Here is a 23,201-nt window from a genome sequence, read left to right on the forward strand (position 1 = left end):
CAGCGTTCACGGATACTCTTCTCCTTTGCTGGCTATAAAGTTATTCCCAAGGATGACCCTGCTTCCTTCAGACCTCTTTCCGCCAAATGGTCAGCTTTGAAGAGGGCATCTAAATGTACTTGCCCAGGGAGAAAATCTCTAACTGCTGAAGTATCAAGAGTGGATTCTCATTGTTGCCAGTTATTTGCTGTCTTCTGGTTCTCCTCCTGCCACGAACACAGCAACAGCTCATAGTCTTGTTTCTCTCTGTTTAGAGTTAGTGTTGAACACACAAAACAGTATATGTATTGCTTGTTGTTTAATACAATAAGGCAAAGCTAAAGATAAAATGTGCTCCCCCCTGTATGTCTGTTTACCCCCCTTTCTCTCTTACGTTGTGCATGGTGACTTTATTCTAAATTTTGAAACACTTAATATTTCTTAACAAATTAAGATTAATATAATTATGTTTGTCACTAAACAGCCCGCACTGCATATTGACCAATGGTTTACATGTACATTATAAAATGAGTAAGATCAAGTAATTGATGCGTTTGGATGGTGTAAGGATTTCCTAAATTTTTGTATGCCATACCATATACAGTAAATAATAATATTTCTTTTTCCTTGTTATGGACAGCTGTTTTCTTTCTCCTTTTAAAGTGGACATACAGATGCACTGTAGGTTCTAATTGCCTCTATCTCTCTCTCTCTATGATGACAATGAATTAGGGATCTTAAATTTTCAAAGAAAAGCAAAAACAAAATTGGAGCTTAAAGCCATTTACTTCTGCTGTCCTATTGTTTGATACCACCAAGGAACAGGAGTGTTGTGTGTGGACTCACAGAACTTTGCTGTCCTTGCCCTGCTAGGTAAGTTTAAACCAATGCTCCCGGGAGTTTCACTCCCCCAAACTCAAGAGACCAGAATAACAAGTCTCTAGTTGTCCCTGTGGGACATTGCCAGCAAAAGACAGGAAACAAAAACAACAGTATCCCCTTCCAAACAGAGAAAAAGTCATTCCTGAAACAGCCATTAAGAGCAAATGAAGAGGTGGAGCCCAATTGAGTTTTGCAGGTTGAGGGTCATCTTTTATTGCTCTTCCTGCAGTGGAATTTGTCCCCTTACAAACACAGCATTGCCTCCTACAGGTTAAGGTAGCAATGGTCACATCCCTTCCCACCCCTCATGGGGTTTTCCCAACAACCTGACCCCTTCTTTGAAGAAATATGTGGAAAAGACTATCCTTAAGGGAGCCATAGAGAATGACATGTTCATTTATCACCAGGCACATCTCTTCAGTGTCCCTAAAAGAGCTTCTCCAATGTACGGTGATCTTCAACCTATCAAAGCTGAACAAGATCACTGTATGCCAAAAGTTCTAAATGAAAACCATTGCCCAGTGATGTTCACTCTTTCCACGTGGGACTTAGACCATCTCTACTGATCTGATATACACTTACTGGCTCATCCATATTACCTTTCCTTTCCACCCCAACTTAGGGTTTGGGATAGGGAGGGAGACATACACATTCTGGATCGTGCCCTTCAGCTTGAACACTGCCCTGAGATCTTCATGAAATTGGTATCAATACTCATCTGAAGGCTCTGACAAGAGGCAGTTCAACTAAAAGTGGTTGAGATTTCACTGGGATACATTTTACTGTCAGTTGTTTCTTCCCAGCTAAACTCAGACCAGAATCAGAAAAGATCTAAGAGAGTTCCTGGTCTGATTCAATGTCTCCTGATACCAGTTATAACAGATCTTGGGGCTGTTACAGTTTGCATCCATGGTAGATCCAATCTTCAAACAGCAACTCAAGGATGTAAACAGTCTGGCTTTCTCATGTCTGGAAAAGGCTTTGTGATTGACATCACCAGCAAAAGCAGGTGGCTGGGAGGATACTTTGTCCATAGGACTGGAAGGGTGCTCTCACCAAACAAGCTGATCTGACATCCCCAGTCACGCCTCATGAGAGGCTGGGGAAGCCACTGGGAGGATCATCAGGTAGCTGGAAGATAGTCATCAGTTTTAACCCTTATAGGCCAGCCTGTAGTATATACAATAGCAAAACCCCATTACCAGGTAAATTTTGTCTACAATTAAAAAAAAAATCACAACAGAAAGATGAAGATATGCAAATGGTCATGGTATGAAATAAAAAATTCTCAAAAATATTCTGTACCAGCCATAGGAAGTTGAAAACAAATATGTCCAACCCTGCACTCTTTTCCAAGACAATCATAAAAATATGTTAATTTTAGTGAGTTATACATGTTCTAAAACTGTCTGTACTTTGCTTAGCAAAATTACAGCTCATATAATATCACTTAAGATAAGAACTAAAACCAACAACAATCCCCAAGTATACTTATGGACAAATATATATGAGACGAACTGGAATGGGGAAAAGTAGTACCCTTTAGCATGCCAAACATATTCTTTCCAACTTTTTTTTGTAATTTATTTTGAAAAATTACAATTATAGCTAAAAAAATACAGTGGGTGTAAAGGAAATGTTCACAACAAAAACGCAATGGAAATGTTGACAGCGAACAATGCAAGTAAACATTTTGGTTGCGCTGGTCAGGCTACTGGGTGGCAGGGTTTGCTCATACGTCTGGCAGTTCGAAACACCATCAGAAGTGACTTGAGCATCACACAGACTCAGTGTCTATTTTTGGGTGCTATAGAGCAGTGATACCAACTGCTAATATGGGGCGAAAGAAACTTACTGATGAAGAAAAACTTGTGCTTTGACACTCCTTGAGCAGGGAGTGTTGGTAATTTGTGTGGCCCAAGATATTGGGACTTCAAGACAAGCCATTTATGCCCTGAAGAAGGCTTCTGTGGGACTCCAGCCATGAGAGATACCGAAGAAGAAACCTGGCTCTTGGGAGATCAGGAAGACTTCCCCATGTACAGACAAGCTCTTGAAACATGAAGTTATGAATGATTCATCAATTATAGCTGCTGCCTTAAAGAAAAAGATGCCCAATCTGCTGAAAAATGTTGCTGTTCGTACAATCCAACACCGCCTTCAGAAGAACCTTGGCCTTCCCTGCCGCCATGCTGCTAAGAAACCCATGTTGAATGACGATATGAAGAAGAAACGCAAAGCTTTTTGCAAGAAATATCGTGACTCACCTGACCTAACCCAATAGAAAACGTGTGGAAGGTTATGAAAGATAAAGTTTGTGAGACCCAGCCACGTAATCTTCAGGAGATGAAGAGAGCCATACATGATGTGTGGGAGAACTTGGATATGCAATACTTCATTAATTTAGCTGATTCTATGTGTAACAGGCAGGGAACCACATCCTGCTGGTCCTAGATAAAATAACAGTGATGCCGTGTATTAGAAGGCTTGGCTTCTTCTCAGCTCCTCTCAGTGCAGTCATGACAGGTCCATCAGGTGGATGGCTCCAGCAAGGAAGTGGATCTTGTCAGTAAACCACCTGGCAAGAGCATACAATGTGACAGCAGACTCTTATAAAGGAGGATGGCAGCCTCAACTAAGTTGATGTAGACCGATTTGCTATGAGGGAGGATCATCATATTCCAATGTGTGTCCAAAGTTGACATTCAGGCAGTAACAAAAGATGTATTCCTACTGGACTGGAGCAAATGGAAGGCAAACTAACTTCTTCCTCCATTGTCCTAAATTTTGAAGGTTTTGAATCAACTCTCAACTTTTAACACAGCCACCAACCTGGTGGCTCCAGATCACCTCAACAATCATTGCTTCATTAAGCTACAACAGAAGGTGAGGAAATCAGTCCCATTGCTATCTGTTGTTCTAATCCAGATAGTATGGGAAGAAAAGCCATATATACATCTATGCTTCTGAGCTGCAACCTTCACACATAATTTTTCTAAATCTCGTTCACCATGAAGATTATTCACAATGTACCTGGTGCAGAAACTACGGACTTCAATTATCCAATGATACCAGTGTACCGGGTGTTTCGAAATTAGAGGGGCCCCCTCCACAGAACAAATGGAAAGTTATGAAGTTTTCTGCTATAGCCTATCTCCAAGTACATTATCTTAAGTTTCTATTAAGCTATTTTTCATTTTATATTTCTTGTATTTTCAGACTGAGTGATGGAGTTAGATACAGCCATGGCTAACGACTCAGAGGAAATCAGATGGATTGACCGAATCTGGGCTATAACCTTCAGAGAGGCCAGGGATGCTGGCGCATCCTTCATTTCACACTCCTGGATAGCTAAATACATTAAAAGAGATGAATCCTTTGTTAAAAGAAACTGGAACAAAAATCCATATGACTGTCATCGCAAAAAAAGCGAGAATCTTGGAAGGCCTGAAGTCCTTTCTCAGGAGTCAAAAGACATCATAGCTGAGGCAGTGGGTAGACCAAGAAAGTCTTTACGTAAATGGCGCTTGAACTAGAAACAAAAAGGGGAAAGAAGAGAACTTATAGTGCTGTATATCGTGAGTTGAAAAAATCTGGTATCAAGCCATTTCATGTTATCAGCAAGCCCAACACCACTCAGCAACAGAGAGAAGACCATGCATGGTTTTGTGGTTCATTTCTTAAAGATTGGGATGACGCTGACTTTCTCCATGTTGCCGCATCAGATGAATTCTTTATTTTCACAATCAGGAAGCCAAATCATAAAAATGACATCATTTGGTCTGCAAAGTTAGATGATATCAGCGGTGACGTGCGCTATCGCCAAGTTGTGAGATTTCCTGAATGTTTGGGAATTTTTCTCTGTTTCACAGCCAAACGGTTAATGTGGATCATCAAAGAAAAAGGACAGTCATGGAATGGCAAATACTTCAGAGAAACTGTGCTTACTGGTGGAGTATTTCCTTTCCTCAGACACAGGAGCTGCTTCGAAACAGTGGTATCGATTTCTTCTCATCAAGTGAATTTCCAGGTAGCTCCCCTGACCTTAATGTGTGTGAAAACATTGGTAGTATCTTATAGGATCATGTTGAAGTGCGCAGAGTGAACTATGAAGGTACACCAAGCCTCGAAGACCTACGAAGAGAAGTGACCGAAGTGCTCAGGGAAATGGAGTTTGAGTCTCAGCTTTTTTGCGATTTGCTTAAATCATACCCCTCAAGAATGCAGGCTGTGGTACAGGCAGATGGAGGCCACACAAAATACTAAATACTCAGAGAGAAACTTAAATAAATACCTCTTCTGAATTACAGTAAACCCCCCGTATTCGCGTTCTCATGGTTTGCGGACTCATGCATTCGCAGGTTTCTCTGTGGAACATATCTAACCATCATTTGCGGAAAATTTGCCCATTCGTGGTATTTTTCACTCAGAAATATTCACTAATTACTGTATTTTCATATAATTTTCATGAATAAATGCACTTTTTTGTGATAAAACTATTAAAATACTCAGGTATAAGCATTTTTACAGGGTTTTTCTTGGTTTAAGCTATCAAAATGGGCAGTTCTAAGTGTTTTTAGAGTTGTTTTAAGCATCAGCGGATTTGACCTATTCGCGGGGGGGTGTGGGACGCATCCCCCCCGAATACGGGGGTTCACTGTACTTTTGGTTTTTGTCCATATCAATTTTAGTTTATGCTGTAGAGGGGGAGGGGGCTCTAAATTTTGAAACACCCTGTATAAGGCAGGTGTAGTTGGATTACCTACACATACAGCCTGGCTGAAATTGTAACTGAAACTATTCTGAATTTTCTGATCCACCTATTTAAAAGGACAAGCGTCCTGCTGCCACCACCACAATTAAAATATACAGGCTGTGCTGCTGAAACCCTTGCTCTGTGGGTTTTGTATAAATTCCACTACTGAAGCTTTTGGCTCCCTCCTCTAGTCCTTTGCACTGCAAAGACCAGCTCCTGCAAGGGCTCCTATTGCATGGCCCTTGAATAAGGTTCTACGACTCCAGTCATCTCCTCAATTCCATTATCCCAACTTGGCATACAGAGCTTGGATAAGTGACCTCAGTTCTCTCACACAGGGAAAACACTTCATCACCTGGCGCATCATTCCTGGCCAAGAATGAGGGCCCCTTGAAGAGGATATCCCATATGCAGGAATTCAGTGTTATAGATAAAACACTGTGCACAGCCTGGTCACTCAAGGTTTACCACAAACAAGCTTCTCTCATTGTATGAGCTGAGAATTACTAAAGTGTTCCTAATTAATTTCAGACTCCCCTCCCCTACCTGAGGCACAAGACATCTGGAAGGTGGAATCTTTTTGTCACCTATCAACTTCTTTTGTATTCTCACTCGAGGAAACACAGAGGTTACACTATCAAAAAACAGGTTTAAATGTAAGAAAAACCCATTTTTGATACCTACTATGAGTCCTCCAACCCATCTGCTTTCTTTGGCAAAAAGGCATGGGAATCTTTGGTGGATATTTCTTTCTAATATCTGGCAGGAAATGGTGGGGTTTGGCCTGCCTGAACTACTGTTGCCACATCTGCGGAAGGGGGTGAATCACAATCTTCTGGGTAGATGCTGTATGTGCAATAAAGAGCCTTCCTGCCTTAAGTCCATTTATATTTCAACTGTATTAACAATAGCACTAATCCAGTCTGCACCATTTATGAGAGAATTCTAGATACTAGTTGGTCTGTCTTTTAGGAGCAACAGTGGGGAAATACGAGTAACTCCAAAAATTGGATTTTCTCATGTCAAAATCCATTTTCTTCTATTTTACAACACAACAACAACAAAAAATTTCACCATTTGTAATGAACCCTTGCAGTTCAGTCTCTGATATCCTTTGTAAAAACCCTTCAAGATCAATCTCCAATATTCTTTTCACCAGGGGGAATGTTTACTAAACTGCCCACAGAGTAGGATGCCTTGACTGTTTCCCCAGTAACAGGATATTAGAATTACACATTACATAATCTGCTATTTTGGAGATGCCCATAGGCCTCAGGATAATATATGGAAAACAGTGAAGTGATATTACAATTTTGTTCAAATACAATCTGGGTATGTCAGGGAATTCTGAGGTACCTACATGTCAAATTTTGTGATGAAGAGAAACTGGTAAATAATCATGCAAGCAAAAAAATAAACTTCACCATAGTAATGGTCAAGTTCATCTATGGAACACTATAACTGCTACAGCATTGTTTTTATAGCTCTTTAGTCTTAACAAACTGCAATCCATGTTTTGAAAAGTTGTTACTCTTACTCTTTAAACTTATTCATAAGACGCTATTGGATAGATGGGAATCTACTGCAAGGGAAATAGAACTTGAATGAAATCTATTCAATAATTAATTTTCCTTCAATGTGATTACATTTTGCTGCCAATTCTAAACTTATATTCTTAAATTTTTTATTAATTTTTCCAAGGTCAAAGTCTGGACATGGAACAAAATGATAACCAGAGTAGTAACATTATAGCTTTACAACAAAAGCAATAATAAAACATGGTAAATAACAACCATTAACTGTCTCTATCAGCTGTGCTGTAGTGTATAGCATTAAATGTCAAGCTACAGAGCTTTGGCAATTGACACAGGAATTTCAATCTTATGAATATACCTGATATACAAGTGCTGTAACAACAAGATTTTACTGCAACAGCTCTTTCACAACATACCAAGAATTTGCAAGTGCTTTCTCACGGCCAATACCACTAGAGACGACCCACTGAAGAGCTACTTCTTCATGACATATCTTTCTCCCATGAGAGCGCTGTAAACTCAACAGGTTTTCATAATTGCTGCCTGCAAAAAAAAAAAGAAAAAATTGAACATAATTTTGCCTAACTTTCAGAGTCAACCATACTACAAGTGGTGATTACAGAAGGAGTGCCTGAGTTTTTCCACATTCCACCTACATTTATGAAAAGGTAATCAAATAACCCTTTTACTACCCTTTACAAATTTTTTTTTTCAAACCATGTAATGTAATATTCATTGACTTGTCTTTTTCCTTTACGAAAAATTCAAAATAAGACAGCGGTTGAAATACAGGAAGACCCTCTTACAAGACAATTTACTGATCCTTAATTATATTCTGACTACTTGAAAGGAAGGGAAAGATACAAGTTGTGCCAACTCTATGATAATGAACATATCATCATCAAGAAAGGAAAGAGTGCAACAAGACTAATCAATGAATATACTGTAGTACACAGTCATTCCCCTAGTCAAGAGGGGTGCATTCCAGAGATGCAAAACAAAGCCCAAGGAGCACCTGTGCAACATATTTTACATGAGATTCAACAATACTTTGAACAACTATCAGTACCGTAATATACCTAGAAAAAATAACTAAACAGCTACTACTGTAACCATATTTGGTCATCTTAAAACAATATGCAATAATTAAAAAGTGTGTAATATTTACAGCATTTAAAGCCACTGGATACACCACCTATATTTATGTCATTTACAGACCATAAAATATGCAAATATGATTCTAAGAGGCTACATGAACTAATACTGTGTCGATGGATAAAGCCATACAAATAGTCACAATTGTGAATGGCTAAACCATGAATAATAGACTTGAAAAAATTTAAATTTCCCCACTGAAAGAAAAACACTATCAAAAAGGCAGTTTTGTAGCAACCAATCACAAATGTTATCAAGCATTCATGAAACCTCAAAAAACATCAATCACAATAGAGAATACAGTAGAGGAGAAAAATAAAAAAGCAATCATGCTCATAGCTCAGGCTAAAACTATGAAATTCACACATTATCCTTTGAAAGCATTAATGCAGATTTCATAGAAAGACGTCTTTGTAACACCTACGTTTTTCTATTTCCTTCCAAAGAGTAACAATTTCCGGTAAATTGGGGGCAACTGGAAAAAATTAAATTTCATATAAGATTCTTTTTATCTACCCAAACTACAATATCCTTACAGTTAGAGGTTCAAAGACAAAAAAAAACGTGGATGAACACATAAATTTAACCATGCAACTGCTAAACAAATTGTATGGTAATATCTTTTTGCAACTCTGCACGGGACTGGTTTCTGAAAATAAAATCTGAAAGGAATTATCAAGAAGCCTTACCAAAATAAATCCAGAAGAGGTCTATACAACTAACTTATATTTGACAAGGAACTTCCAACAGACAATCAATCATGGCAGCTCCAATTTTTAGAGATTAAGGTTCAATAACAAACATTCTTCTTCACTGTTATTAAGCAAATTGACAAATTTTTAAATCAATTTGTACTTTTCTTAACTAACAAACTTTTGGTCTTAACATAAGGGAAAATTCTCTATCACTAGCTGGAGTCCAGTTAAAAAATTTACAAGGAGCTGGTGGCATCGGGAGATGGCCAAGGCGGTGTGAGGCAGGAGAAGTCGACCTCCTATACCCCATCTCAGAAGCATCGCGTCAGTTTTTCTCTGGCCGCGTACGTAGGAGGTTATGCTGTTGACCTTTCTCCTCAAAGCCGGTTGTTGTCCACTTCCCGCCTGCTTACACCCTTGGATACTGGTTTCATATTAATTTTTTTGTGTGATTTGTGTGTTTCTGTGAATCTTGTGTTTCTGCTCAAGTACATAAACCCACAGCCCTCCTTCACCCACCAAACCCCAGAGGAAATGTCCTGGGGTTGATGGTAATCCTCGCTCCTGATTCCTGCCTTCCTTTGTGAAAGACCCTCATTCCACTTGTACCAGATGTAGGTCTCAAGTTTGCAGCGCAAGTAACCCATGCCCTGTATGCGTTGATTGGCCCCTGAGCAATGGAAGAATTTTAATAAGAAGAGGAAATATAGAAGGAAGTCTGTGCAACCATCTTGGGAAGGGTTTGCTATTGTCTCACTGTTTGGCTTCTCATTCTCCAGTTTCATATGCCATGACAGTTTCCAAGACCTCTATCTCAGTGACGTCATCCTGTCTCTCTTCAGCTAGAACTTCAGTCTCCTTTGCCTCCTCTCGGCTGTCCATCTCTTTCTGACACTCTTATCCAATCTGTTAAAAAACAGTCAGAGGTGAAGGGATCCAAGAAAAGACGTCATAGATCTCCTTCTTCTTCCTCTTCTTCATATTCATCTTCTTTCTCTTCGTCTTCGTCATCTGCTCCACCCATTCCTGTCAGAGGGAGGAAAAGACTCCGTAGCTTAAGTCTTCCTTGGTATCTCGCTCTTCATCTCCCAGCTGTCCTTCCTTCACCTAAGCACATCTGTGCCTGAACTAGTTCGTGCTTCTTCTCAAATTTCCTCTCAGAACCGTTCTACTGTCAAGGCACCGGTAGATGGTCCTCCTACTGTTTCTGATGCTCCTCAACCAGCTGAAGGTTTCTACTGTTTCTTCCACTATTCCAAGTCCAAGTGTTCCTCAAGTCCATAGGAAGGACGACAAGGCCCCCTTCAAGAAATCTAAACCGATGGAGCCTTCTCCCTGAAGGTATCCTGCATCTCACGTTCATGCCCCACTTACTGGAATTCCTACGAGATTGTGTGACCTTCCTTGTACGCCATCTTCATGTCATCGTTCCCGATCACGTTCTTCTGGAAAGCACCATGTCTGGTGTTCCCGTTCTCATGGACGGGACCGTGATTCATGCTCCTGTTCACATGGCTGTGATTGAGCGACTCATAACAAGAGTTGCTCACATGTATGTGATCGTGACTCACGCTCCCGTTCACACGGCCATAACTGAACTACATGTAACCTCAGTCCTGCAAGGTATACTGGAAAACCACATTCTTCATCTCCCTATGTGCAGCGCTCTTGTTCACACATCCGTGATCGAGATACATGTTCTCAATCATTTGGCCGTGAACGATCTTCACGTCACAGGAGTCCTTCACGGTCTCATAACCTGTCACGATGTTCTCCATTTCATCATGATTCTCGTTCTCATTCCAGAGGGCATGACCAAGACAAGGTTCCATCTTCTAGAGAATTTACAGGCTCCCAAAAGAGTTTTGGGCCCTGAAAGGGTTTATGCTCCAGTTTTAGATCAAGACAACTTACCTGTACCTGACTTTACCAACAGACCAGATCGTGACTCTCAGGGACAGGAGCTAGAGGATGTGGACCATCAAGAGTTCTTGTCTTCCTACGGTGGGGTGCTGGAATTAATTCGTGGTTGTAATGGATTGGCCAAAGGGCTGGTGGCAACCAATTTGGATTTATCCTTGGGTATAGAAGATTTGCTAGGCCCTAAGAAAAAAGCGAAAAACACCCTAGGGTTGCCATGCTCCAAACTTGCCAGAGGAATTCTTAAGCAAGTGAATTCTCTTATCTCTGGTCAGGATAACTCCTTACATTCCAGTAGATTTAGGAACACATTTCTCGTGTACAGGCAGTTCCTGGTTATCGGCGACCCATTTTTTCAGGGCTTGTCTAGTGACGAAAATTGGCGATTTTCGCCGCCGATATGTGCTGATTTCCGCTTATCGGTGCCAATAATCACGTATTGGTGCCAATACATACCTACGAGGCACTGATAACCAAATATAAGCACTTATTGGCACCAATAAGCCCCAAAAATCGCTGATTTTTGGTTATCGGCAATTTTCATTTATTGTCAAGCTGTCGGAATGGAACCCACCCTGATAACTGGGTACTGCCTGTACGGTGTATTAGTAAAATCAAGAGAAAAAAAAAAGATACAGAAATATAGTGACTAAATATTTCTCAGTACACAATGTTTCCTTAATTTCCATCATCTAAAGTTTCAATGGGCATGCCTATTGCATTCTCTGGGTTAGACACTACTGTTTTCCCACTTATTTTACTTATTTTATTACATCACTATTCAATAATGGCATTAAAATTTGCATCCCCTGAGCCTCTGCATTAGCAAATATAGCAAAGATATTGCAGGAATGAACAGAGGTTTAAGGAGATAAACCTTGGGCAAAACATGGGGAGAAAAACTGGAAAGATTAGGGAAGGGGCAAAGCACACAATAACTGAAAACTGAGGAACATCACCAAATACTAGTCAAGAGAGCGATATTGAGCTAACAATATGTTTCACCACAAAATGAAACAATAAATTTCCAGAAATAATGTAATCAAAAAGTTAACTGCTAAATGCTCCAAAGATGTCAATAAAACTAAACCAAATTCTCTAAATATCATTGTGAAAGACCCCCGAACATCAACAAAATACGGAAAAAAGTTCCCGATTAACTTTACCCAACAGAATTTACCTGTACTAGTGATCTGGACACATGAGAGTAAGAAGTTTAAAACTATTGAATGTACAAATTATAAATGTACCCTAATCATCATTACTGCCTTGAATTAAGGGCAATATAAAGGGCCTCTGTAAAATTCTACCACTTATGCCTTTCCTGTACTTTGACTTCATGTATCAAAGTTCTCATCCATGCAGGTCTGACTCTTGCATCTCTTCTGGTATTCACAGGATCCTAGCTCACATTATCACACATTATTACTAACATGTCCAAGACAATTCCATCTCCCCTTTATCATAACCTGACATCTGACTCCTATTAATCTTTTTAAAACTTTATTCTTAAACTAACAAAACATTTTATATATACAAAGCTTCATTGATGCACCATGTTTCATGACCATATACTGTATATGATCATACTAGACTAAAACAAAAACTTTTATAAGTAATTTCATTCTACTGTATTTACTTTCCAACTCTTATTCCACCTGCCCTTACTTTCATATACCTATTTTATCCTTACTCAATTGCAGCTTAATAAAGCCTGCATTGAGTATCATTTCCTAAACTACCGGTATTTGACTAAATATTTGCATGATTTAACCTTATAAATTCTTTCTCCATCTAATGATATTTAATCATTTTATAGATACTTTCTTCAGTATTTCTGTTATCCAGGCTTATCTTCTCTTACATCTTTCTAGATAAATGGTGCATTCTATTAGCAAGATTGTTAACTTTTATAGTTTTTCTGATTAAAACATCATCATCTGCAATGTCTATGTCTGTCAAACTTCTATTGTTACTTCAATTTAATCCTTCTCTTTTATCTCTAACCACTTTTTTCAATATAAAATCTATGAAAGGAGCAAATAGCAAAGGTGAAATAACATTACCCAGTAGCACCCCACTATTTGAAGCAAATTCACTCAACAAGACCTCATTAACATAACTTTGCATTGCATTTGCTTCATTCATGGAAACTCTCTATAGTTTTGCATTTCAATGGGAATACCATAGAGGTGCAAGACCCTTCATAATATTGGTCTGTAGACATTGTCAATACCTTCTCATAATCAACAAAAGTAATCAGAAGGGGATCTTTAAATTCAATACACTGCTGCACACAATCTTAACACAATCATTTGATCCATGCAACTCCTGCTTTTTCTAAAAGCACCTTATTCCTTAGTAAGTATTTTATCAGTTTCTTTCTCCAGCCTATTGAGAATGAGCTTACAAGATATTTTCATCTTAACAGACAGACTTAAAAGCAGTGCCTCTACAGTTACCAGTCAGATCACCTTTTTTTGTTATGATTTCCAATTCCCAGTTGTCATACTTTGTATCCAATTCCAAATTCTGCAAAACAATCTGATTTATACGTGGTATTCATTTAATTTTCAGCTAAATTATTATTCTTATTATTATCATTATTACTATTTTTCAGAACATGAAACCTATTCATATGGAACAAGCCCACAGGGGCCACAGACTTCAAATTCAAGCTTCCAAAGAATACGGTGTTCATTAGGAAGAAATAAGAGTAGGTAAAGGGAAATACATAAAAAAGAGATCCCACTTACTATAAAAGAACTAGGTGAATAAATTCATAAATAGATAAAAATGTATTAAAATGCAAGGAGAATAGTACAGTATTGGGGTAGTAATGCATTGCTTCTTCAATTGAACTCCTCAAGTTCCAGTTGCATGACATTCTCACAGGGAAAGCTCCACAGTTCAATGGTATGATGAATAAAGAACCTCTGGAACAGAGAAGTTCAACAGCGAGGCACATTAATGGTGCTGCTGTTCAATAAATCTGATTGCTCTCTGCAGGTAAAGGGGATCAGGGATCAATCGTGAATGTGAAAGATCTCTGTTGAAATACAACTTATGAAAAAGTGACAAGCAGAGACCATCCGTCTATGGTCCAAGTCATAATTGCTACTATTAGGAAACAGAAACCTACCACCACAAATCACTATACCTAAAAGAGATAAATCTCTGGCAAAAGCAGACATCCACACCAGAGAACAGTATTCTAGTAAAGGAACCACAAATGACCTAAAACAGGTTGCACTGATTTTATCACTATTATAAATATATGAGGCCTTACAAACAGCACCTAACTTTCATGTGGCATTTGCTGAAACTTTCATTAGTTGTTTCTCAAAAGTTAGATGTAAGTCAAAAGTTACACCTAGGATAGTTCAAATTCAGACTCATTCAGCAAAGTTCCATCCACCTGAAGAGGAGGATGGGGTGGAAAATCTGTACAAGATTTGCTAATCAATAGTGTCTTTGTTTTACTGGAGTTATTTTGTTCAAGAAATTGGATAGTGATGTGATGAATGGATAATATTATGTTTGTATTCAGCTCAACTGCAGTAATAGTTGAATGACTCTTAGGGGTCCAAATTGGAAGTAATACAGAAGAATGTACATGATTATTAACAAATATCACTAAGAAAGGAATGGTAAAGGGTTCAGAAAATTATAAAGCTGGTCTGATAGTTGTAACTCATGAAGACTAAGCATGGGAAAGTTCGACAGGTATGTGCAATGAGATTCATTCAATGAGAAGAGTTATCTGAAAAGACACACTTTGCAGTGATAAAAGTAATAAGGAATGTGACTAAAATCACTATTCAATAAGTCACACATAATTCACATAGTACTTTTTATAAATTTCTATATATCCAATGAAAAAATTAAATTGAACTTAAAATACAAGTTCTGAGCAAAGTCCCACTCTGAGATACTATTTTTACAAAATAAACAATCCTGAAAACTTTTTGAAAACCTCCTCTAGTTATATTTTGATAAAGCTTCATGTTCCTTTACCATCAATCATTAAAATTACATATCCCTTGAGCAAGGGCAAGAAGACACTACTGCATTACAATACACACATGTGCAAACTCCTAAAATAATACAGTATTATCAAAATTTCTGAAAATCTTTGGACCACACCACAACAAATATATCTGTTCTATTTGCATAAAAATCAAGGTACAGTATCTACTTAATTAGTAAATAGCAAAAGAGGACAATATATATACATTATTTTGAAAAAAAAATGTGCAAGGTATGTAAATTATGAAGCAAAAAAAAAAAACAAGTGAAAGGTAAAAATTATACATTCATCATGTGAATTATTAATGCAATGCAACAAATTTATAGTTAAACAACAGAAAATTCAATCATTCCTGTTGCAGCAACACTTCATATACATTATAACCACAAATTATTAATTCACCATATTACAGTACTGAATGGTAAATTGTCTGATTTGTAAATGACCATAAAAAATCTGTTATGTTACATTTTTCTTTGAAATTTCTTCAAGAAGTTCCAGCAGTCAAATTTCAGCTAAAAACAAAGATACAATAAAGGAAAATTCCATAAAACTGTTTCAACCTTTCCCTGGTAAAGTAATTAACTGCTACTCTTAGCAATTCCAAAGTAGGCCAATTTTTGTCTTAAAAGTAAAATTTTTAATGGCATGTCTAAATTCTAGTGTCATTAGGCTCCTAATGAACTCTTTTGCACAGAAATTAAAATCATATATGTTCCACTGAGCTTGAGTTTCCTTGATGCAAATATGTTGACCTTATCATGAAATCAAGCTATAAAACTGACTGAACATGAAAGTGTGATTAGTAAAATTTTATAAATTTCTGCTAATTACATGTCAATTTTTTACTGCAGAACTTGGTGTAAACGGTTCGTCAAAAGTGCTAGCTTACCAAAGTGCCCATAATAATAGTTCTACTACCATGCATTCCACTTGTAAAAGTGTCATTAAGATACGAACTTAAACAGTTTGTGTACTGTGAAAGGTCCTTTCTGAAATAAACCAAACAAGATATTTACCATTGTTTTAACCCACTGGTGCTTCACATTGCTTTCAGAACTATGTGTAAAGTGCAAAGATAGTTATAGGTACCAGTTCTGATATTTCACCATATATATAAAAATGAAGCTATTACTTGCAAAACATCTCTATTACTTCCCAATTCTAAACATCCAAGTGACAACTCAAGGAATCAGTTCAACTATTCCAGTGTAAATGCAACAACCTATTTTCTATCACAACACTTTCTGCATTATCTTTTGGGCATGGCAGCACCACTGAATGTCCTCAAAAAAACTAATAATGACTGTTTTACACATTTCCATACTTTATGTAAAGAGTTTTTGTAACAAGAAAGTTTTTTCATCCAAACCTATCAATCATAAAATAACCCAAATTCAACTGTCTACCAGACAGAAGACTGTCAGTTCCTAAATGAACCAGCTGTATCCAGAGGCAAGAACCTACAAGCATCTTCAACGTAAATTTAGCTTGGGGGTGAGGCAAAAAGTTCTGTCAGGATATGAGCAAGAAACTCAGTTCGTGACTGAACGTTTTGTATGGCAAACAAGTTTTGTTCTAAAAAACTGTTTAATCCCAACCCCATCAATCACAAAATGGAAAATGACTTGAATAACAGTTTACAGGGAGGCCAAACTACTAAGGCTAGTGTCTGAAAGATCTAGGAGAGCACTTGGGGGCATGCATTCATCATGAATGAATGGATGAGGAAAAAGTTGAACAATAATACATGAAGAAGGCTTTGCAACAATTCATCAACAGCAAAACTTGGATGCCATGACTACTGGCCCAGAAAAGAGTAAGTTCACCATCTGTGCATAACATCTCTCAGATAAAATTGAAAAAAGTAGACTGGAACCAGCAAGTACCTGCATTCAAAATAGAAGAGATGCCAAAACTATACTTAATAAGAACTAACATGAATAACCCTAATCTCATACATTCAGTCTAGTTTCATCTTGTAAACTATGTCACTATATGCTCTCTGTGGGACTTAGTTCAACACAGTGGTATTTCTCTAAAACTACTTCCTGAGCTGGTCTGTAGGAAGAAAAAGTCTTGAGTTGGTATCTTTAGGGTCCTTATTTCTCTGCAGGTAGTGACAAATGGCCTTTCTTAGACAGAGCCAAGGACCAGTCTTATTACCTGAAGTTGAAGACTGGGAAGGAATGAAAAAAAGGAGCAGTGGTAAGGCTATGACTACTGAGCATTTAATTTTTCGATACAAAATCAAGAGCAAACAACAGACCAACTGAAGGCCAACCTACGGTGTCTATAGTTCTGCCCAACAGTGCAAGAAGTTTGGTGACTCGCCTAGAATACGCCAAGGCTAGTAGAAATAGTCTTCCTTGTAAGGTCCAGTAACAATAACTCCTCAGGGGGGTCATAGAGCAATCAAGATAGAATTCTGACCCTTTAAATCAAATGAAGCATGCAAATCCAACTTTGAAGTTTGAACACCTGGGAGAGGGCCACCTACGGCCCTTAAGAGAGGAGACATGAAGAAAATGGAATATCTATCACAGGAATAGCGAAGTTCATCAGATTAAAGTTCCTCTCACTTCAACTACAGAACAGACTCCACTTGACTTGGTGAAGGTTGATGGCCAAAGTATGGCAGAACTCTGTAATGGCCACAGCTGCCCCTTGAATAAAACTTGTGACCATTCACACCCTTTTCAATAACCTGTGGATGAAGCTTAAGACTGCAGCAGATAAAGAAGTATGATGGCATAAAAAGCTTCTTCAGAGTTGGGAAATGCCTGAGGCTGTCTATCAACAGTGCAAATCTGTGAGTCACTCCTTGTGTGATTTCAGGGAAGCAACCAGTATTATTTTCAAGAGGTTGAATATTCTGAGCTTGTCCAGTCTCTGGCTGATGAGCCCAAAAGGTAGAAAAGTATACGAGTTCAAGTTGCCCCAGGAATGCAATACCACATCCAACTTCAGGTCGCTGGATCCAGTTGAGGTCAGCAATAAATTGACAGCATGTGGCTCAGGCTCACTGTGAACAGACACACCACTGGCATACCCCACAGATGCCAAAGGGCTTACAGATATCAAGCTTCAAGGACCACATCCAACAGCAAAGGCAGTTTCCCCTACCTAAGACCATCCTGTTGGCTATTACGTTAAATTCTTGGAATAATGCTTCATCATCTGCCCCACCCACTGTGAAAATGTTTACTAATAAATGACGAAGACTCTGAGTCTTGGTGCTGTCATGATTTTGATGCCAATATGGATGTTGTAGCCAACCCTGATGCCTTCTATCTCCAGTGGCTCTGCTCCTATCTTCTGCCATTATTTCCAGAATTTCTGATGACAAGCACCTGCAGAACTGTTTGTGTATGAATGTAGGCTTCACCTCCTACCCCTTCAACCAGGAGACTTAGCCATGGACTATTCCTCTTTCATAAATAAAAAAATTGACAGTTTTTCCTTGCCAAAGTCATCCTACTGGGGCTATGACCTCCTCAGCAACGTAGCTAGAGTTCTCTGCAGACTTGGCCTCTGGTGATAAGACGACCCTATTTGCCATCAACATTAACTTCTTGGAGACCTCCTAAACTAAGAAGGTTGTAAATGCCACTTTTTAAAAAAATTAGTAAATTGCCCTCAAAGTCTAGCATTCATTACTCTGCTTCTAAGAAAGATATTGATTTAAACTAAGTTTCATATGAAAGCCCTACTCTTTAGAACTATTTTGTGAAAATTTGAAAAAAATTGTAGGGTGCGCTTGCGCGCTAGCATTCAAAATGCCTGCCTAACCCCTCACATTTGTGTATATTCTGGTCATAACCAGCACTTAAACCATAATTAAATGAGTAAAATGATAATAGTGTTATTATATTCGTGGTATAACAACAATGGATGTCTAATAATAATAATAATAATAATAATAATAATATTGATGAGTAATCAATATAGTGTGATGGAAAATAATAATAATAATAATTATAATAATAATAATACAGTAATATTAGTAATAATGATGTGGATGATGATAACCTTCCATCATCATAATGTTTAACCATTAAACACTGGCCTACATTACGTGCAGGCACGAGTTTGTCTGTGCACCGAGAAACATATTCTTGGCCTGCATCGTGCAGTAACTAACACTATTTTTTTTCCATGACGTTTCATTCCTTGTCCTTTTTCTTCCTCTTGGCCGTTGCACGACATCACTGTGATCACTTTCATTACCAGAGGAAGACATAATGGCACTAAATAAGGGATAATATTAAAAAAACAAATCACAACACTACGGACATTCAATTTCACCGCGAAAATCACTAGACTGGGAATGTAAACAATAGCGGAGATGTAAACTGCGCGGTGATTGGCCGACACTTACGAGCCCCTTATGCGGGAAAATGCTGATTGGCCTAGAACTGAATACCCATTTAGTGATGCGCGCTCTCATTGGCTCGCTCTGAGCTGCTGCACATGCAACCTTCTGGTTGTAACTGAGCTCTTATGAGGCTGTAAGGTCCACGTGACATCACGTTCGTTCATGTAGCTAAAATCGATAATTCCTACTGTTCCAGTAGGGATTTCGACCTTACTGAAACAGCTGACTAGCCTAGAAATGCCACGAGTAGACAGAGGAAACGTTGCCACATCTACTGGTATGCCTAACTCCAAATCCGTGGGGGTGGCGTTTACAACCTTCTGGTTCTGAGGCCCTCATATGTGACTCTTAGGTCCCTTGAGAGGCTTCCTGCATTTTTATCACAATAATTGCCAGCAAGGAGACAATCATATGGATATGCAAAACATAGGTTTTGCTGATTAACAGCATCAACCTCATCCCTGGTGAGTCGATGTTTCAATTCCCTTCATCAGCAACAAGCTAATGACACCCAAAACTCACTCCTACCACTTAGTCTTTGCCAGTGTCAGCTTCTGAAGGCAGGAAGCTGATTGCAGAAGGCATAAAGGAGCAAGGTATGCTTGACAACTACATCCACTGCTGCAGACAGCAAATGAGGCTGCAAGAAAAAGACCAGAATATAGTAGAAACAGTGAAGTTAGGGGCCAGGCAGTGCAAAATGAGTGCAAGATGGCCACTGAACTCATCTGTCCTTCCTCAACCCTGAATCTGTGGTGACATCTGAGGTACCAGCAGCATGGGGCATGTACAACACAAGGTTCTCTGGGTCATCTTTTGCTGTGTCTGTCCGAACTTCATTGACCCTAACTTTGGGGCAGTACCTCCTCACTGTCATCTGCTGTGCTGCTGCATAACCCAGGTCCCCTCCTTGCTAGCATCCATATTTCAGTCAGTGACATTATTCATGGTACTACACCAATTGCAGGCCTCGTTTGCACCTCTGAGGTATTGCCCTTTCTCTCTGCATCAGGGTTGGTCTGCTTCATAACCTTGTAGTTCTCAATTGCATTTTCATTCATGATACTAAATGAAATCTTCCTTCTAGTCTCCTGCCATGGGTGGTTACAGATGAAATCCCATTGTGCCTTCAACCCTCTCTCCAGGTTTGGGAGCCTTGTTTTCAAGAAAACTAGAGAGCCAGGGAGTCCATCAACTGAGAGCCTTGGGTTCAAAAGGATCTCCACTTTGGCTACTGGAAACTGCTTCTTAATGCACATCCTTCACCAATGTGCTATCCAACTGCCTTTGACTCTAACCTTCCAATCCCACAAACAGACAAATGCTAAATGACTTAGTGACTTCCATGTCACAGTAGGGCCCCAACAAAATTTTGCAAGGGTCACTGCAGTTCTTCTGTCGCCAATGCTGATTGGCCACTAGGTCTCTCTGGAAAAGTTGGTTCCAGACTACTGGTGGCATAGGTTAACAGTATTTCAGTGTTACGGTGCTTGGCTAGCAACGCCGTTAACCAGATTTTCGGCGTCAGTAAACAATTTTTGGCAGGTAAGTGGTTTATTGGTGCCATTACATGGTTTATTGGCACTATTATCAACAATTTTCAGTCAGTGGTGCTTAGCTAGAAATGGAACCCCCACCGTTAACTGGGACTGCCTGTAATATCACTTTAATAAAATTCAAGTAAGCAAATATTACATTTGATTAACAATGATTTGCAATAGTATGACTGCTTATTCTGGATATGTGTGCCTGAAATTACACTTAATTTAACCTAATATCTAAGTTTCTTAGCAGAGCACTGCCAGATGAACAAGTGATATTTTCATCTTAAAACACTACTTTTTAAGCATAAATTTAACAATTTACAGCAGGCACATTACATCATTAACTACTGCATACTGTATACTTCTGTTAGACTAAATAAAGCATCCAGTAATGAAATCAAGTGAGATGAGGTCTACTAACCTGAGATGCCAGTTATTATTTACATGCCACAAATTCTTTGATTCAGGTCAGTAACCAAAACTTCACATTGAAATCTTTCATCCATATTTGGACTACTGCTCTTATATTGGATATATTTATTTGTCTTCTTCCCTGTTAGGACCATGTCTAAAACAATCCCTTTGATCAATATCTCCACTATCATTTCATCTCCTGATCCTCTTTCCCAGTTTCTCTTTTTCTAAAAGCAATAGCAGGTGGTTTTCATAAGATATGTAAGGCAACTTTTTCTGACATTACTGTGTGTACATTTGTAATCCTTACATTACATGGCTCACTGATTCATTTCTCTGCTGAGCTTAAGGGTAGAAACACCCTTCTGCTAAGGTGGTTTCCTTAAGATATGTAAGGCAATCTATTCTGACATTACTCTGTGGACAATTGTAATCCTTACATCACTGATTCATTTCTCTCTCTACTGCAAAGTGTTGAATTTCTCTTACTGGTTCTGTTTTCCCTGATTATCAAAGCTTTTCTTTTGCCATCATGCAGATCCATCTGTCACTTTCTTTGTGGTTAAATGTCACCCCTCCGCCTGTCTTTACTTTTATATTGTTTTTTCAATTTACCATAGCCACTGTTCATCCTTGAAGGAGTTACTCTCATGGTCCCTAGAGGGCTCCCTAAGACAAACAAACCAATTTCAAAGAATTCTCTGCTAGTTGGTCTCAGCCAGTATAGTGCATGACTCAAGGACAGGACTCAAGAAAAGAGGGCTCTTTCTCTTGTTTACAGCAACTATCTAAGTTCAATTCCTATTCTTAACCTGCAGATGTGGCAACGGTGCATCGCATGTCAGCTATTATTGTGCCGTCCAAGCATACTGCGCCAGACCTATTTACTCATTACTCTCCTGGTCTGCATGACTGTAAGACATGACATTCCTTTCATCCAACTACATGCTCCTAGATTGTAATTTGGTCTTCATGGAAGTACCAAACTCAGAAGAAAGTTAAGTGCATAGTTCCAACTCCCAGTGAAATGTTTAGTTTTTAAAAAACTTTTCAGCTGGTAACTTATTTCATGAAAATATAGCGGCGTCATGTCTTCCAAAAGGCGAGAATTAGGTTTGGTTTGAGTGTTTATGGTGTCTTAATAAACAAACAATGTTTAATTATATTAAAGTAATAATTTTATAACAGTGTTGTTCTTGAAGATCATTGGTATATTCTGGGCTACTTAGTAGAAACACTAGGCTACTTTATTTTTTATTAGTGTTAGCCTAACCGTTCATATATGCTGCGTACAGCCATAACTGGCTTTTCACCATGCTCAACTTCTAAATCTTGTTGTTAAGTAAACCAATTGGTTAATTTTGGTACTGTACTACTTAATTACCGAACTGAATAGTTTTTGTGATAATGTTCCCCAATTATAAATAATATCAGGGAATTTGTATCAGATTATATGATGTTTTCCTTCAAGGATCTACTTTTAGCAAGTACTGCTCCACCGACAGAGTCACCACTAGGAAAACATTTATGTCTGTTTGCCTACGTGATTATTAAACTTTTGCATTTTCATATAATGGGCACTGAAATTGTGCTTAACCCTTAAACACCGAGCCTCTATTTACAAAAACGTCTCCCATATGCTGGTGGCGTTTCGGGAGTTAGCGCCTAAGCGGAAAAAAGGTGTTTTTCAAAAAATCACAGCACGCTTATTTTTTAAGATTAAGAGTTCATTTTTGGCTCCTTTTTTTGTCATTGCCTGAAGTTTAGTATGCAACCATCAGAAATGAAAAAAATATCATTATCATATATAAATATTGAAATATATGACAGCGCAAAAAAAAATTTTCATATATAATTTTATACAAATCGCGCTGTGAGCAAAATGGTCAAAGCTAATGGGGTTGTTTTTCTTT

At 38.5% G+C, this 23,201-nt stretch overlaps 1 protein-coding gene across 36 annotated transcripts in view; it reads right to left on the reverse strand.

Annotated features, from left to right (window-relative positions):
* The window catches only part of Zir (Zizimin-related), a 582,703-nt gene that overhangs the window by 305,982 nt on the left and 253,520 nt on the right, over window positions 1-23,201 (reverse strand). For 18 of the 36 annotated variants that reach the window (XR_010852025.1, XR_010852040.1, XR_010852038.1 and 15 more), the window contains 2 exons: window positions 8,732-8,782; window positions 7,569-7,695 (listed from right to left, as the gene is read on the reverse strand). Coding sequence is in view for 14 of the 36 variants with exons in the window: in XM_067098445.1 (XP_066954546.1) it covers window positions 7,569-7,695; window positions 8,732-8,782 (178 nt within the window). In the remaining 22 variants the exon portion in view is untranslated. The remainder of the gene's footprint in view (window positions 1-7,568; window positions 7,696-8,731; window positions 8,783-23,201) is intronic. The other 18 variants (XR_010852045.1, XR_010852043.1, XR_010852042.1 and 15 more) reach the window with 1 other exon arrangement.

Source organism: Macrobrachium rosenbergii, chromosome 55, assembly GCF_040412425.1.
Source record: "Macrobrachium rosenbergii isolate ZJJX-2024 chromosome 55, ASM4041242v1, whole genome shotgun sequence".
NCBI lineage: Eukaryota > Metazoa > Arthropoda > Malacostraca > Decapoda > Palaemonidae > Macrobrachium > Macrobrachium rosenbergii.